This window comes from Neopelma chrysocephalum, unplaced genomic scaffold, assembly GCF_003984885.1.
Source record: "Neopelma chrysocephalum unplaced genomic scaffold, ASM398488v2 Primary Assembly neopelma1_132, whole genome shotgun sequence".
Taxonomy (NCBI): Eukaryota; Metazoa; Chordata; class Aves; order Passeriformes; family Pipridae; genus Neopelma; species Neopelma chrysocephalum.
The window spans coordinates 2,237,460-2,255,679 of record NW_020897794.1 but is presented as its reverse complement, the minus strand read 5'-3'; the positions used below and the strand labels follow the sequence as shown (position 1 = coordinate 2,255,679).

At 59.1% G+C, this 18,220-nt stretch overlaps 1 protein-coding gene across 8 annotated transcripts in view; it reads right to left on the bottom strand.

Annotated features, from left to right (window-relative positions):
• The window catches only part of RAP1GAP2 (RAP1 GTPase activating protein 2), a 60,896-nt gene extending 45,379 nt beyond the window's left edge, over positions 1 to 15,517 (bottom strand). For 2 of the 8 annotated variants that reach the window (XM_027698717.1, XM_027698718.1), the window contains exon 1: positions 1,806 to 1,892. In XM_027698717.1, coding sequence (XP_027554518.1) covers positions 1,806 to 1,849 — 44 coding nt within the window. In that variant the 5' untranslated portion in view covers positions 1,850 to 1,892. Of the gene's footprint in view, positions 1 to 1,805; positions 1,893 to 2,961; positions 2,991 to 8,329; positions 8,344 to 8,407; positions 8,479 to 10,261; positions 10,504 to 12,655; positions 12,744 to 15,503 lie in introns of those variants that run through there. The other 6 variants (XM_027698720.1, XM_027698716.1, XM_027698719.1 and 3 more) reach the window with 6 other exon arrangements.
• Between the last annotated feature and the right edge of the window lie 2,703 nt (positions 15,518 to 18,220).

Sequence of the window (18,220 nt, the reverse complement as noted above, 5' to 3'; positions counted from 1 at the left end):
CACAGTGGCTTTTCTCCCCACGTGCATCCCTGCAGTCAATGTGGGGGCACCACGCCTGCCCCCCAAGACAAGCACGCTGCTCCAGGACCTCGCCAGCAGCAGATGCAGCCGGTAGAGAGAAAAAAAAAATTAATTTCCAGCCCAGCGGAGGTTGGAAATAGCAAGTGCAGCCACAGCGAGCGGCGGCTGGGTGTGCCCGGACACCTCACAGGCGGCCCCACAGGAAGGGTGGGTCGGCCGGGACCGTGAGAAGATGCAGGTGCAGGTACAGGGCTGTAGCGGGTCCCTTCTTTTCCCGTAAACGCCCAAGGAAAGGTTCTCCCGGCTGCGCACGGGAGCGTCTTCCCCAGGGACCCGGGGAGATGTGCCCCGACCCCTCGGAGCTCCCCCCGCAGCACACGGAGGAGGGGGCTCCTCCTCGCACTCCCCGTCTGGGTCTCTCACCACGCACACACCGACACTGGTGTTGAAAGGACAGCCCGTGTCCTGTTCCCCCAGCCCTGACTGTGATGGTGGCACAGCCCAACCAACCCCAGGGCAGCCCCTCCGCAGCCCACACGGCCCCCCCTCCCAGCAGCCGGCAGACCACACTTTCCTGAGCGGTTCTCCAGCCCGCAGTTGTCTTTTTCCTGCAACTGCCAAAGCGCAGCAGAAAAACAACAGAGCAAAGCCCGGCTGGCCCCTGAACACCTCTGCCAAGGGGTGCTCATGGCTCGGCTCCACCGCAGTGGGAAGCTCCCAGGATGCCCCCGGGATGCTCCCAGGATGCCCCCGAGATGCTCCCAGGATGCCCCCGAGATGCTCCCAGGATGCCCCCGAGATGCTCCCAGTGCAGTGAGAGCCCCCAGAGCCGCTGCCCCCGACAGAGACTGTGGGGCAGAGCTGTCCAAGAGCTGCGATTTGTCCACCACAAAATGAGCCCACATTTCACAAAACGTATTTGTACAGAAGTTTATCCGAGTGCTCCCTTCCCCTCTGTATGTCAAAAACCCACAATCCAGCCGAGGCAGCTCACTTGGCTGCAGTGAGGCGTGTGCTCCGTCCCAGGGGACTCTGCTCAAAGCCTCGGTGTGTCAGCTGCCCCCACAGCCCTCACAGTTACTCAGCATTTCCCCCAGCCCATCTCAAGCAGCTCCAAGCCCACAGCACCACATTTTCCCTCAAAGCCCTGGAGCTGCCATTGCCCAGTCCTGGTCCCTGCAGCTGTTGCAGAACAGAGCAACCCTCTGCCCCAAACACCCAACACCATTACAGTGTCACAGATCACAGTCACACAGCACAGACCTGCAATGGGCATAAAACACCTCGGAGAGGGGACCTGGAGGGAGGGCAGAGGGAGAGCAGTGCATTTTCTTAAGCTATTTCCCTACAGATCAACACCTCTTGGAGGGAAGGGAGGGGAGCAAACAGGCCCCCTGAGCTCAGGGTGCAGGCGAGAGCCGTGGTGCTCTGCTGGGGACAGACAGAGCAGCAAGAGAAGGGCGCAGGGGCACAGAAGCTCTTGCAGGTGACGTGCCCACAGGAGCCCACCATGAGCTCCCAGGGAGTTCTCCTCACTGCCTGGTGCTCACGAGGCTTTGCTGGGTTGAAGCTGTGCTGGGCTTCCCGCGGGCACAGAGGGCAGAAGGTCCTTCCCAACACACCCACACGCTCCTGTTGGCACAGGGCTGTGGGAAAGGCTCTGCTACGAGGGCAGAGCCACCACGTACTGCGGCGCGTGGTGCTTCCTCCTCTGAAGCCTCAGAGGGAAGAAAAGCTCCTCACATGGCTCCCAGAAGTGAGGCAGGGACAGGGAAGGCACTCACCAGCCGTAGCCGCCGAAGGAGACGCTGCGTTTCCTCTGGAACATGGTGGTGGCTCAGTGCTGTGGCCACGGGGGCAGCGGTGATGGGGCAGTGGCACTCCTGTGCCAACTCTCCAGGGCACAGCGGTGCTGGGGCAGTGGCAATGGGGCAGTGGCACTCGTGTGCCAGCCCTGCAGGGCACAGCAGTGATGGGGCAGTGGCACTCGTGTGCCAGCCCTGCAGGCACAGCCACAGCGGCTCTTCCTGCCGTGAGGGAGCTGTGATGGGGCGGGGGGACCCCGGCAGCTCCCGGCCAGCTGCCCCCGGCACAGCAGCGCATGCACACATGCACACCCCAACGCCACAGAAAAGTCATTTCCTCTCCCCTCCGCGGCCACGGGCTTTTCGCAACCTCATGCTGCAAATGTCGTATTTCTCCTAAAGGCAGGAGCCGCTGTGTGGGCACCGGGGCTGAGCCATGGGCGTGTGTCACCCACAAATGTCATGCCCTGGGCTGCCCCGGCAACCAAGGCCCAATCCAGAGGGTCCTGGTGGCAGCGCCGTGGTCTGCCTCTTCCTCTGTCCCTGAAATGGGGCTGCAGTCACGGCACAAGGCTGGGGAACCTCCACCTGCCCCTCCAGTGCCCCTCCGGGGACATCCTGCTAAAGGCATCAAACCTCAGTAAGCAAAAACCCCATCAGCTCATCTCTCATGGCAAACAGATCCCACTGCCCTAGAGCCCAGCGAGCCACCTCCCACCAGCTCCCAACAGCTGCCTGCAGCACACATTTTCCTTCCTCTGGTTCCCCAGCAGCTCTGTAAAGCTGAAATGGCATCTACAGCCTGACCACCACACAACCTCCCCATCCTTTAACAGCCAGGCTTCAGAAATCCAATGGAAATGGAAATGCTGACCTCTAGCTGGGTATGAGCTCCCATCCATCTCAAATCCAAAAAAAACAGAAACTGTTCCCTGCACCAAGGCTTTGGGCATTGCGGGGCACAGCAGAGCTGTGGGGAGGTGAGCTGAGTTCCAGGGGTGGGCACGGTGCCCAGGTGTCCCCACAACTTCCACTTCCCCAAACTAGCCAAGAGTAAGCTCTCATGCAGCAGCTCAAAGGCCAGAGACAGCCTCTGACTGCCAAGGTCTGACCAGATGGGCTCCAGAGCACTCACCTCCTACCCTGGTGATCCAAACCAAGGTCTGGTGCAGACACAGAGCATCCCCTCCCGACACTCCAGGCAGTGCTGGCTCCGGGGACTAAGGCAGCTCTAGCCCAATGCTCTCATCCAAGCACCCAAAAGCTTTAAATTGAGAGACATTTGGATTCTGTCTGATGTGTGAAAGAAAGGGGCGGGGGCGAGAGGGGGACAGTATAGGGAGTTGGAGAGAGAAATCACTCAACTCCAGGGAAAAAACTTGGATTGAAATCGAGCTATTTCAACTCCTACTTTTCTGCCCACAGCCTTAAAGGGATGAAAGGATGGAAATTGTTTGCATTTTAGAGCTCTTAAGGACATTATTAAAAAAAAAAAAACAAAAAAAACCAAAAAACCAGGCTGCAGGGTTTGCAGCCGTAATTCAGGTACCACGAAGCATCTGGAACAGACATTTGCTTGGAGCACGTTTTCTCCTGGCCTGCGTGATCCTTGTCAAAGCTCTGCATCACCAGCACCGTGTGACGTTATTCTCTCGCTTCATCTTCCCCCAGGTCTCATATTCCTCACACTCAACCCAGCTGATTCCTGCCCAGCTCTACTGAGCTGCTCACAATTAACATGCCTGAAAATAAGAGCAGGGAGCTTCCTGCACAGCCAGGCTCTGCCACACGTGGGAATAACACCCAACACATCCCCTTCAGTGCAGCCCTGCACACAGAGGTGTGGGACAGGGAGTGACAGCAGCTGTGGGAAGCTCTGACCTTAGCTGGCACTACATTGAGAACAGCTTGGAGAGTCCCAGGGAAACAGCCAGCTCTTCATTCAGACCTTTCCCCTTGCAGCACCATCAGCACCAGCTGCTGCATCTTGCTCTGCCACTTCAGCCCCGTGTGAACTCGTGGCTGCTGGAGGTGACATGGAAGCAGGGAAGGTGACGGGGACACACGCAGCAAGGCAGGGCCCAACTCCCCTTTGCTAGGAGGTCACCACAGTCAGCAGGTCAGAATCACTCCAACAGCTCTTCCTCATGTCTCATCTGTGCTAAATCACAGAGCAATCACACACCTCTCCCAGGATTTTGGAGCGCAGGAGGGCAGGACCCTGGCACGGCCATGGGAACACATCTCCCTTTCCTGCTGCCCAAGAGGGTGTGGGGCAGCCCCCACAGAAACCCACCTCACCCCACACCAGAGCCCAGGGAAGGGGGGAAGCCTGTTCCCCATCCCCACGTGTCTGGCAGCCCCCCAGGGCCACGTCAGCCACCACGGATACAGGTGACAAATTACATTTGTACCAGGCAAAGGTTAAAAATACACCAAGAACCCAACCCCAGCTCCTCCGAGACCACCAGTCTGCCTTGTTCCCAGGTACCACATCACCCCTTGCTCCCAGGTACCACATCATCCCTTGCTCCTGGGTACCACAGCACCACCTGCCCAGCACCACCTCGCCTGCCTGGCAGTGCATCCAGAAATAGTCTCTGCAATGACATTTTCTCACTTCCCCTCTTCCCCCCGAGGTATTTCACACAGTTGGGCTCAAAAACAAAAGGGAAAACAACCCCTCCCCCTTTCAGAGCGGGCACAGCCAAATCATAACGGAGCAGCCAAAATTAGGGAACAAAAGCCCTGGGGGAGGACAGCTCCTCAGTACCATCTACATCAGCCTAAATTAACATCTCTCAGGGACCTCTGCCAGAACCAGGATCCCATCACTCTGACCCAACCCAGTGAACAGCCTCAGCCCACTGGGAGCACTGGGTGAGGGCTGCCACACCGCTGGGAACACCTCAGAGCAGGATGGTGCCCAGCAAGGGCAGCATAATCCTTTTTGTTACTGGGGTGAGAGACTGATTTCATCGTTAGTGGTTCAATATCACCTGCGGCACTCCGAGGGCATTCAGCCTGCTATTATGATTCTAAGGAAGGTTGTGGGCACCCAGAAATATTAGATTGTGTCCTGGCAGGAAGAACACGTTGTGCACATCATCAGAGCAAAGGAGAACAGTGTCCAAATTAACTCTGACTCAGTCCATGGAATATTTTTAATGCTATTTTCTCCCCTTTATGGTGCTGCTAAAGTGAAAAGAGTAACTCAATGTCTTAAATGCAGCTTCCCACAAACCCCAGCTTGCTCTCAGAGGCGGCTCTTTGCCACTCAACAGCATCGGGTCAGCAGCACTCACTGGCCATTCCAGGGCTCCCTCAGCCACCACGCCCGGGAGGGGACACTGTGTGCCACCCAAGAGCTTCAGCTGAAGGACAGGAAAGCTGAGGACAGCTTCTAGATAGACCTTCCTGAGACCAAGGCTGTGCACAGCCCACACTGCAAACCACGTTCCAGCTCCTCTTCCACGTTCCTGAGGAACTACTGACATCTCATGGACTCATCCCTACGTCCAAAGCCATCTGATCCCTCCTGCTCAGTTCTATGGAAACAGCTGAAAAGCAAATCCTGGAGGAAGCCACCACTCAACCTGAAAAATGCCACTTCTCAGTGGTACAGAGGGTACACCCATCCCAGTGTGGCACCACCAGCACCCCCAGCAGCCTGGGGAGCACCCAGGACAGAGGAGGGACACGCTCTGGGGACCACAGCATGGAGGAGGGGAACCCAGGAAAGCAACAGGTGCCAGCTGAGCCACCCCCCAGCACTGGCCTGTGCCCCCCAAAACCCCGCTGGTTTCTCTCAGCATCACACGACCCAGCTCTTTGCTGCAGAGGGACACAGATCGTGTCTCATCACAGCCCCACGTGTGGAAACTCATCATGCAGGCTCATTGAATTCTTCTCTGCCCATTGTGAATTTAACATACACAGTCCCTTGTTTTCTCAAGCCCACCCATTTTAGAGCCCTCCCTTGCTAGTGAGGGCATGGAATTCTCTGGGAAGGATCTATCTAGAGAAAGCCTGTTCAAGCACACAAATTTTCTGTGCCTGTTTTCCCCACCTCTTCCAGCCATCCACTCCCTAAGCAAGTGGAGCCCAAGGGAGGATGCTCCAGGAGAGTAGCAGAGACCTGCATCCCCACGCACTGTGCCTCCCCAGGATCCTGCATCCCCACGCACTGTGCCTCCCCAGGATCCTGCAGGAAGGTCACTCTGTGCCTCCATACGGTGCCCACACGGGTGCCTTGCTCAGGATGATCCAGAGACAGGGCGGGCATCGCTGCTGTGCCGGGGCCATCCCTGCTGCAGGCAGGTCCCTGGGCACTGTCACCATGGCTACCTGCACATCCACTGCGCATCCCACACCACAGCCCGCGGCCCCCACTGCAGGGGGGAGATCATCGCCTGCTTACCCGGGCTAGAGGAGGGAGGATGCCTCGGGGCAACCACCGCAAAAGCCCATTCCCATTGTCAGGCTGGCACCGGCAGCAGCACCGGGAACCAGAGAGCATTTGGCCCAATTAGCATAACAAATACGGGGGCAGGGTGGAGTGGGGGAGGGTGACTGCAGCCAATGAAGAAATTGTGGAGAGACAGAAAAAGAACAGCTTAAACTAAAAATCAGGGCTGGAAAAACATGGGGGCGGGAGGAAAGCATGGGAATGAGAGAGTCCTGAACGAGCTTTGCCTGGAAATTAGGAGGTTTCTAATCTTCAATACAGTCTCTGGAACAGTTTCCTAATAACAGAAGTAAAGGAACAAAAAACCCCAAAAACTTAACTGAGGCTTAGCATGTTTGTGAAGACATTACACGAGACAGTAAAGTCTAGTGGAAGATGTCCCTGTCCATGGCAGGGGGGTTAAAGCTGGATGATCTTTAAGGTCCCTTCAACCCAAACCATTCTGTGGTGCCGTGGTGCCTGCAGCAGCAGGGCACTGGGCTCACTGACCTGCTGTGTCCCCTCACACCTTCTTCTGCCAGGGGCTGCTCCTCCAGCCCCCCCTGCCCTGCAGCCCAGCCTTGGCACCAGGCAGGGATGCTGCAGCTGCTGAGGCCAAGCTGGGAGGGTGCAGGGTCAGACCTCAGCAGCCGGGGCTCGGGTTCAAGGCCAAGCACATGGTTCCCTCTGAATGGTGCAGACGAGGAACACAGGGCTTGGACTTGAGCTTTTTCAAATCCTGGTACCTCTTGTCAACATCACCTATATTTTTTCCACCATTTTGGGTCATTTTTGCAAGAGCCAGGTTAGATTCAAATCAGAGTCAAGAAACAGTCTTTCTGTTTTGGCATCCAACTTGGAGACAGATGTTAACTTGAAGCAGGGATTCATCTGCCCCCATGAGATTGCAAAGAGGTCTGGAGAGAATGAGCTGTTTTTAGCTCCTGGAAAAAAATGTCTCTGCTCCTGTTGCTGCTGAAGTCCTGTTCCTGTTTCCACAGCAGCCGCCAACAACACCCAGAGCATCTGACCAGGTACACAACAGGCAGCAGCAGGACAGGGACCCTTCAAGCAGCCCCCAGAACTCTGCCACCATACAGACATGCTTAGGGATGAAGGGAGGGGAGGATGATAAAACAAACAAGCAAAGAAAAAGGCAGTTTTGTTGCTGTGGTTATCATCCCCTGTGGGAGGAACCAGCAACAGAGGGAGAATGCAGTATCTGTGAAACGTGGTGTGTGCAAGCGCGAGCCTGCTGCCTGCAATCACGATGCTTTTGGATCTGAATTTAGACTCTTTGGCCTGATTCCAACCCTCAATAAGTCGTGCCGTGTGGACAGATATTATGTCCCTTCTGCTACTAAAACAACAAGCAGCCTTAAATAAAGCAGCAGAGCCTGGAGCGTGCAGAAGACACCGGCACCTGGCAGGATCCATCTCACGCCCTGCATTCACCAGGGATGCAGGAGACATCTCACGCAGCCCTCACAGGCTCTGTGGAGCTCCACACGGGGAACACCGGTGCTGTGCCCTCGGGGGTGAGCAGGTTGAAGGGAAATGCTCAGCCTGGCGAGCAGACATTGCGCTGCTTCCCCGGCAGGGATGAGCTGCAGCCTCGCTCAGGGACAGCGACGGGGAGGGTCATCCTAGCGGACTGGCGCGGGGTGCGCGGGGAGGCTCAGACGGCCCTTTTCTGTGTGAACACCTGGGGCTCCCCAGCCAAGGAGGTGCCCGGGGGGGGCAGGACCGAGCCCCCCGAGCCCCACCGAGCCCCACCACCGCCGTTCCCGGGGCCAGCGGGCAGAGCCCCGCACGGAGCGGTGCATGACTCCCCCTTGAACGGTCAATATTTAAGAGCACCGCCGGTAACCACCCCGCCGTCACCCCACACACGGGTCCCGCTCCCAGCCCCCGGCCCCGAGCCCCCGAACAGCCCCCGGGTTCTGGGTCCCGATGCCGGCCCCGAGCCCCCGCGCAGCCACCGCGGCTCCGGACGCAGCCGGAGAAGCCGAGAGCCGTGGGGCTGCCGCGCGCCCCGCCACGAACCCGCACGTACCGCGGAGGATGGAGGATGGAGCCCGCAGCCCCGCACCGTCCCTGCCGAGCCCGCAGCCCCGCACCGGCCCTGCCGAGCCCGCAGCCCCGCACCGGCCCTGCCGCTCCCGCCTGCGGATCCCGCCGCGGTGGCGGAGCCGGCCCCGCGCGGGGCGGTGCGGGGCGGTGCCGGGAGGTGCGGGGCGGTGCAGAGCAGTGCGGGGCGGAGCTGCGCCCGCACCCCGCCCGCCGCCGCGGCCCCGGGATCCCGCATCGCGCGCGGGCACCGAGGCTGCGGGGGCACCGAGGCTGCGGGGGCAGAGCCGACTCCTGCCGCCCTGCCCTGCCCTGCCCTGCCCTGCCCTACCCTGCCCTGTCTGCTCAAAGCCAGCCACACGTCCTCGACGTGGGTCCCTCCTCACTCCCATCCCAAGCAGCAGAAGCTGAACCGGGCGGCCCGGCCCGGCTCGGTTCACAACAGCTCCGTGCCCCAGCAGGGCCAGCAGCTCCACTGCCCGGCCTCAGGCAGTGCCCCGCGGCCGCGATCCCGTCTGCTGGCACAGCCCGAGACCGGCAAACCCGAGACCCGCCCAGCCAGAGCTTGCTTTTGGGCTGCCTTGGGCGACGGCCCCAGTCTGAGCAAACATTTTATCCCCATAAGACAGGTGCTGCTCATAACTGGCCGCTGGTATCCCACAGACTCTCCAGACTGCTCCAGGTAACTTCCCATCTCTGTGGGAAATCAAAAGAATCCACTGAAATTAACCCCATCGGGAAATCAAATTAATCCAGTGAAATGAACCCCAACAGCACTTAACATTAATTATAAATGATGTTACACGCATTTCAGTTGCACATGCCAAATGATACACGTGCATCAGGGGTGAGGTTAACACAGTCTCTGACAGCAATTTGCAAAAATTAGTTGAAATCAATAACCAGCACAGTCATCTCAGTTTCTAGAAAGCCTCTCCAGCGGCAGGCAGAGGAATCACCATCACGGGAAGCAGCTGGCAGCAGCAGGCATGTATGCCATGGCTCCTGCAGAGAACAGCAGGTCCTTGCACTCCTAGAAGTCTCTTCCACCCTGCTCCAGGGCCTCTGCACCCCCAGAGACGCCTTGCCCTGCAGGAAGAGCACCCACAGCCCTTCCTACCCTGGGAAAGCTGAGCCTTTTGGGTACCCTTTCCCTCTGCAGCCACCCTCCCACTGCTGTCCTTGTCCGTGTGATTCTGGGCAGATAAATACTTCAGGGCTTTGAGGGCTCTTGGAGCAAAACTGCTGTTGAAATGGAGAGGGAAAAGCTTTTAGTGTGGCAGCCACTCGGGGACTCAGCCTGTTCCAGAGCTCTTCGCAGGACGGAGAACAGACGCTGCGCTCTCTGTGTCTGGAGGCCCGTGAGGCTTTTATGCTAATGGTGTTTTATCATCAAACACAGGATGGGAACAGACAGCGATGCATATGCATCAGCAGGGAGAGCCACGGCATATGCCTGGGATGCAGCTCCCAAGGGGAGAATTTAAGCACTGAACAAAATCGGAATATCAGAACATATATTTTCCAATGATCACTGATGGCTGGGCCCTGGCTCCCAACTGGTTTTTAAGTAAATATTAAGTGTGCTGCATGCATAAAGCAGATCCTCAACAGGTTTGTGCTTGACCACAAGCACAGGGAGTTTAACAGCAAAGTTTGGGTGGACAGGCAGTAAGTCCCTTCCACTGCTTTAAACCTAATGGCACGTACGTGGTGTTTGCAGCTCCTGGTACAGCTACTGCACCTGGAACTTTATTTTAAAGCAAAGCCCAAGATGTTCAGGTGTCCCAGGGCTCCCAGACAGGCTGGGCTTAGGTGGCCCATGTCAAAACCATGAGGGCTTGTGACAGAGCAAGCAGCACCGGCGGGTGATGTGCCCGTGCTCCCCCCAGCCCTGCACCCCCCGGCCCCCCCTTACCTGGTGGGAGAGCCCAGGTCTGCCCGGCTGACGATGCGGTGCTGGTGGGGGGAGTAGAGCCACTGGAAAGCCGTCAGTGTCCTCTCCTCGATGCGAAAGCGGCCCTCTCGCACGTACCTAAAAATAACACCCAGAGGGACTGAAATATTCATTAGTGCTGGATTGCGGGGAGGGAGAGGCAGGACACAGGGAGTGGCTGGCTCGGCAGTGCCACTGGGAGCTGCGAGTCCAACACCACCACGTTCTCCAGTGGAAGCAGAAAATGACATTACAGACTCTCTCCCTGCATCCCTGCACCATCCCTGCCTCCCACTGCCCAGCAGCCAACTCTCCCACAGGCACGTGGCCGTGGCTGGGACGGGGCATTCCCTGAGGGTGACCCCCAGAGAGGGGGTCCCTGCACCCTCCAGGTGGGCATCTGTGGGGCCGCTGCCAGCTGCAGCCCCTGTACAGCCCCCAACCAGCATGGGACCCCTGGGCCAGACCCATGAGCACACACAACTGCCACGCGCAAAAAAGCAGAGAGCAAACATTTCCAAAGCAGCACAGGATATTCCTCTGTCAAGGCCCGGGGGGCAGAGGTACAGCACTGTCACCCTGGGGCACAGCCTGCCCCTGATACCCACCCACCTCCCCACCACCACCAGCCCTGTCCCTAGGCCATCACTAGCTTTGGGGCCAAGATAATGCCTTTCTAGCATCATTTCAAATGTCAGGCCAGATGTTGAGGCTTATTAAGTAATATTCAAGTGATGATGGTTATGAATTCAATTAAAGAAGTACGGATTCTCTGTCAAGTGAGCAAAAGCCTGGTAACCACAGTTGTTCTCATCTTTTAGAATAAAATCCTGCTGCCTGCCTCCACCCCAGCAGCCAGCTGCACTTCACACACCCTGCTCTGAACATGAAATTTCATCAGCAAGCCATTAATAATTCAAAGCCCCCGTGGTACTGGCTGGAGCCTCACGCACACACAGCTGCAGAGCCCATGAACCTCAGCCAGGGCTGGGGTGAGCTCGTGTCCTCTCCTCTGCGTGGGGATGCTCCAGGAGGTTCATTGCCAACATTAACCACGAGGATCTGGCCACGTTGCTTTGCTGGGGCAAAGGGGATGCCCCACAGTGCCATGAGCTCCACGCAGCCCTGATGAGCCCCTTGCTGCTGCCGGGCTCTGCCTCCTGCCTGAACCCACCCTGCCCAGCCCAGCACTGGGGGGTCCTGTGGAGCAGGGGGTGCAGGAACCCGGACCTCCTGCTGCAGCTAAAGGAAAGGCTCCTCGAGCATCCCCAGCACAGAGTGACCTGCCAATTTTCTTGGTAAAAGCAACCAAGCATGGTGCAGTCCCAGTGCTCCCTGCAGCCCTGGTATACCATAACCCTGCACAGAGCAGAGGCAGGGAAGCCAGGGTGTCCTTTGGGAAGTGAGGGGTGAGGCAGTGGAGACGCAGAACAGCCAGCCCAAGTGGCTGCTGTAACAGTTTGTGTCTAAGGGTGCAAAGAAAAAAGTGTCCTTGTCTGCAAGGAGGGAGGGAAAGGGAGAGGAAAAAACAAAAAACCTTCAGTGACTCCCACTCTGGCTACTCGCCCGGGACTGGGGGACTCCCACCCACAGCTGGGGCTCTGGTACCCAGCCCCGGCCCGGCTCAGGCTCCGATCCCGCCCGGGAGCTGCCGGGACCAGCCTGGGCCCCATCCCGGAGCTTCCATCAGTGTCCCCGCGGAGTCACCGAGCCACAGCTTGGCATCGCCGCAGCGCCCTGCTCAAAAGTCACAAGCTTCGGACGTCACAAACTGCACAATTCAACATAAAAGAACACAGAGAAAGCTTGTTCCCAATGTCAGCCCGTCCCGGTCGCTCCGGGCACGGCCAGCGCCCTGTTCCCAGCCCCATCCCTGCACGCCGGAGCTCGGAGCAGCCCCAGCACCCCACGCGTGTCCCGGGGACTCCCCTCGGGTGGGGGGACCGCGGCATCCCCGGCACGCTGCCGCTCCCACGCTTCCTTCTTCGCAGGCAGGGACCTTTCCAGGGGCAGGAAGTCTTTGGGATCCGACTCTTCTGCCTCTACAGGAACCCAAATCCCAGCAATCCCCCTCCAAGCACGGATCCGCCCTCTCCCTGCACCCCAGCGTGTTCCCCCCCAGCTGGAGCAGCCGCCCCGCCGGGAACCCCCGCACCGGGACACCCCCCGACAGCCGGGACCGCGCGGAGCCCCTCGCGATCCGGGGCGAGCTCCCGTGTCCCTCCGACCCCACCCGGGGCTCCCCCGCGAGGGCTCCTCTCCCTTAGCATGGGCTGGGAGCACCCCCCACCCTAAAGCCCAAACCCCCCCCACAAACCGAGACCCTCCCGCTCGGGTCTCCCTTCCGAGCCCGCCGGGTCCCCCCTCCGCACTCACCAGCGCACCAGCTCCCACCGCCGCTCTCCTGCCGCTTTGCCAGAGGCCATCCCAGGGGTCCCGCCGGGCGGGGGGGGGCCCTGCAGACCCCGCTCGGAGCCGGCGGCGGCTCCTCAGCACCGGCCCCGGGGCTGAGCGGCTGCGGCGGCTCCGGCGCTCCCGCTCCCGCTCCCGCCCCCTCCGGCGCCCGGGGGGACCCGGCACGGGGGGGCCCCTCGGCCCCGGGCAGGTGCGGGGGGGCCGCCCCTCCCTGCCCGGTTATGTAAAGCGTTATGCAATGTTCCCCACCGGGGCAGCCCCGACGGACGGCCAGGAGGGCACACAACCCCCCGGTACCCCCCTGCGGACCCCGGAGTCTCCCACCGACCAGCTGGATCCCGTCCGGGGCTCCAGGGAAACATTCCTTTTCCAGCCTTTCAGATGCTTAGAGCAAGTCTGCGCCGAGCATCCCAAAGGACCTTGGGAACGGCCACCGGGGTAAAGAAACCCTGAAACGATCCCCCGCCAGCCCGGCCCTCCCCAAACCCCCCCCTCACTCCACCCCTCACAACCAGCGCGCAGGGGTGAGTGGGGGCCACACCTGCACAATCTGGGGGCTGGACCCCACCCCTGGTTCTGTCACAGTTCCTGCTCGCCGTGAGAGCACCCACCCAACTCGGCAGAACTATTCTCTCATAGATTAGAAGGAGCCCCGAGCTGGAGGTTCCCCCAGGAGCCCCTGGGTGCTGTGGGGGGGCTCAAGAAGTAAATCAGGAGCACAGTGTTCCTTCAAGGAGCTTCAAATAACACTGAAAGTGGTGTCCTGGCACTAAATCCTCACTTTCCTGGTCTTTGAGAACTTTAATTCACAGCTCAGCAAACCCAAGTGCTGCATCCATAATCCAACAACTTCATTTAAACCAAACGGCATTAATGACTGAAGTAAATCCCTATTATTGGTAATTCTGGAGTCCTGCTGTTGTTGGGTCCAAACACATCCGAAGAGCTCTGGTGCCTCCTCGCAGCTGGGCAGCAGAGGGTGCTTTGCTGTGCCAGCTGGAGAGGCTGTGCCTTGCCTGGGCCACAGAAAGGGAATCAGATGGGGGTCTTCCGAATCTGGGCAGTGCCCTGCCCTCTGGAGGGGCTCTTCCCTCCCATAAGTTACAGGCTGGAGGGAACAGCCTGCCCAGACAGACCGTGCCCACCCAGCAGACGGGCAGCTGGCACTGCTCTGCCACAGGGGCTCAGCACCCTGGCCCTCAGCTGGGTGTGCCAGCTGAAATGGTAGCCAGGAAATCACTGGTATATCACATTTGGTGACCAGGCAGCACAGGGCTCACTGCTTGGCAAGGCCCTGCTCTGCAGAGCCCCAGAGCTGTGCTGGGCCTCACGTTTGCACACACAGAGGGAGCCCCAGGGGAACGACTGAGGGGGTCCCACCGCTCCAACCACTTGTGCTGCCCCCCAGAAGGGGAGAGCCATGGATGACCCTTCACTGACCCTCACCCCAGCCTTGGCTTCTCTCTCTACCCCCTGTACCCCACTTCAGGAGGTCATGGGCAGGGGACCAGCGATGGGACGGGGGGAGGAAGGAGAGGAGGCTGAAACTCGCCCTCCTGCCTCTGGAGACCAGGAGCTGACCCACCCCTGCTTCAGCACAAAGATCTTTGCAGACCTCAGAGATTTAAAAGTAAAAACAACTTTTATTTTAAAATATTTGAAAAATTGGAAAAAAGTTCTAAAATAATGAGAAAAATAAAAAACTGGAGTGTTCACATATCACATACATACTAACCTGTAGGCATAAATTGCATTGCTTAGCTCAAGCAAATATCCTTATGAGTAGATATTTTACAGTCCCTGTGGAGATGTTAAGCTAATGTTAAATTTATTAAAACCCTCCAGCTTTTAGCCTTTAGACTTTAAGGAGCCTCTTATTAGGTTCTTCAAAGCAATTAGAAGATACACACGCTATGTTTCAATTAGGCTGAAAAATAGTATTTGAGGCGAAGTTAAACTCATTTTTAAATTAAATGCAAAAATCCCCCTAATAATTAACTCGGGGGTAGGGAGGGGGAAGCTCTGGTCTCAAAGCACTCCCATAGTCAGCCATAGCCCATAGAAGGGTGCAGGATTCAGGTTTAACTCCAGTACACCCAGGATGATTCCTGTTGGGAATCAGCTGTTTGGTCCAGGAACCGGTCACCGCCGAGGGGATCTGTGCTCACCCAGCGCAGGACCTCGGCCACATCCAGACTCACAGGCAGAAGCTCCATCCCTCAGCTCCTCCAGCAGCCCAGGAAGGAGGGATGCGTGAGCAGGAGCAGCCCCAGGTGCTGCCCGGGGCTGTCTCTGCCCACTGGCTGCGGCGCCGTGCGGGATCCCCGCCGTCCTTACCTGCCCTCCCGGGACAGGTGTCTCGGCTAAGACGGGATCAACCAGACCTCAGTGTCGGAGCGAGACTCAGAGGCCTCTGAGGGCAGAGCGAGGCCTCAGAGCACACCTGACCCGCGGTGCACAGCACACCTTCACAGCACATCTTACCCTCGGTGCACAGCACACCTCACCCGCGGTACAGCACACCCCCAACACAGCACACCTCACCCGCGGTGCACAGCACACCTGACCCGCGGTGCACAGCACACCTCACCCCGCAGGGCAGCACGGGTGCGACCCCCGCCCCGGCCCTCCCGCAGCCGCCCTCCCGCCTGCCCAGCACGGGCTGCGGGCTCTCAGCTCGGCCACAGCGGGAACCCCCGGCAGCACCGGGGCTGCAGCCCGACAGGACCGTGCTCCAGTGCCACCCACACCCGCAGGGCCGCACGGACGCTGCCCGCACTGGTGCCGGTGCCAGCACCGCTGTCCTTACCGCTGCCGGTACCGCTGCCGGTACCGCTGCCTGCGCCGGTGCCGGTACCACTAGAGGTCAGTGCCGGTACGGAGGAACGGCAGCGGCCGCGGCCGAGCCCAGCCCTTCTCGGCAGAGCTGCCGCCCGCAGCCCCACCCGCAGTGCTCGCATCCCGCATCCCTCATCCACACATCCCCGCATCCCGCACCCCTCATCCACTCATCCCCGCATCCTCACATTCCTGCGTGCCACATCCTGCATCCCCACATCCTCTCATCCTGCATCCCCTCAGTCTCCACCAGTCTCGCTCCAGGGGACAAACCCCGCCGCTGCAGCAGAACCCGGGGCCGAGGTGCACAGCGGGTCCCCCCGTGTCTGCTGCCCCCATTGCCACCCTGCTGAACGCCGGGGTGACGGTGCGCAGGGGCTGTCAGCGCCCTCACCGAGGCACAGGGCAGTGAGATGTCTCCCAGCTGGAGTACAATGGGCAGGGAGCTGACGGGCTCTGCCCAACAGCCTCCAGAGCTCAGTCACGCATCTGGACTGCAAGCAGGGACCCCGCAATTCCTCCTGAAATGGCATTCCTGCCATTTTTGCCTCATTATGTTGATCACAAACAACCTCAGATCTGTTCGAGAAGCAGCTCCTGTCTCCTGGAGCAAGGGAGGAGTGGGGAAGGGTCACAGCATAACTGCAGTGCAGGACATCACGGTGGCTGGAGGCATCAGCAAAGGGACTGCCAGGTCCTGCTCAAAAAAGCTGCCAGTGAAACCAGTTCACTGTGGAACTGGTGATGGGAAACACGAACGGAGTGTGTGCATCAGGGTGACCCCAATCTGCCAGGTGGTCGCTGTGGAGGCAGCTGGAGTTATCCTGTGCCATGCTGGGTGCAGAGATGCGTGGTGCTCTGCTGCCATCCGGCGTGGCAGGCTGATCCTGGAGCGATGACCTCATTTACAGAGCGGCTCTCCGTCCCTGACTGCCTGACCTTGACTGTTTTATCCAGTGGAAAATCAATGAAAATTGTTCAAACCTCGTGAAACATGATGCACTCAGACATCCCCTCTCCCCTCCTCCCATCTGTAGCTCGCTGTTACTCAAGTTAGCTCACAAGTTAGAGGAAGACACAATGTGACATTAAAAACACCCCCACACCCTAAACATGGCACACTGCCCTGAGAGGGACAAGTGACAGCTTGGCAAGCGTTGACCTGATGGTCACAAATGGGTGAGAGAGGCTCCTAATGAGACAGCACTTCTCCAAACAAGAAAGGCTGCACTCTTCTCCTTCACCCAGGCATCTGCCACCTCATAACAACTTGTTGTTGCAAGAAGAACTCATTTTCCAGAGAAAACAAGTTGAGAGGAGACCCACACAGGAGTTGGCATGGCTGGGTGAGCACTGGGAAGCCCTGAAGCTCTCGGTTGTGCTGGCTGAAGCTGCAAGCAGATCTGTCTGAATAACTCATTACAAATCAGCAGCTTGTGTGTGCATGTGGAGACCCTCAGACCCCACTGCTCACCTTTTCTCCTTGATTTAATGATTTCTCTCTTTGTGCAAACTAAACTCAATCTCTCAATGAGCCCTAACACCAAACCCAGCCTTCCTCTGCTACCAGACACAGCAGGCCAGGCTGGACCACACTGCTGTGCATCAGGTCCAGTCCTCTGTGCTCCATATCACACCTGCAGCATGTGCTTCGCTGCAGGCACAGCACAGTCTGTTGGCCATGGCACACCCTCGGTCACTCTGTGGAGCACAGCACTCACTCAGAGCCTGGAAGCGCCCAAGAGAAGGGAAGGATGTGGGATGGTAGAATATATCACAGACCATACCCTGTGGGCTGCCCTACAACTCCTCCGTGTGGCGGTTGTGGGCTGGTATAAGCAGAACTGAAGTAGTTTTAATGTGAGGATGGCAGCACAACCCAGCTGAGCGTCAGAGCAGGAACGCTGCACTCCCTGTGGCAGATTTGGGTTTAAGGGAACGGGGATCAGCAGACTGTCAGCTGACGGGGAGGACGCTACCATTTCCCTGCGCCGTCACTGCCGCGCAGCGTGGAACAGGCCACCGCATCCCAGCTCCCCCGCCAGAGCAGAGGCGCAGGGGATTGAGTCATCTTTGAATGTGGAGCCCCAGCTGGTCTGGGCGCTGCAAACAAAAGGCATGAAGGATCAGTTATCACATGAGTAAACAACCTTTTTGCGCTGTCTCTATGACCAGAGCTTTGCTGGTTCAACCCACTGATTTCCAGGCTGCAGGCGGTACCGGCCCACATTTGACTCACATCCCCCCGAGAGGCGGTAACACCGCAGCCCCCCCCCCGGGGACACACCGCCGCCGCCTCCCCCGCAGACCCCGAGCCCCCCGCTCTGGTCCCCTGGAGCTGCTCGGGGGGTCCCCGCGCCCGGGGCTGGGCGGGCGGCGGGACCCGGCGCGGCTTCAGCACTGCGGACAGCGGCGGGGAGCGGCGGCCGCGGGGTCTGGGGGAGCGGGGGCAAGAGAGTCCCCGGGGAGCGGGAGCGGAGACACGAGGGTCCCCCGGGAAAGCAGCCCAGCCCCACCGGAGGTCCCGGAGAGCAGAGTCCCGAGAGTCCCGGGGAGCGGGACCCAGACCCACCGAAGGTCCCGAGAAGCGGGAGCGGGGCCCGAGGGTCCCGGGGAGCGGCTTCCCCATCTCACCGAGGGTCCCGGGGAGCGGCTCCCCCATCTCACCGAGGGTCCCGGGGAGCGGCT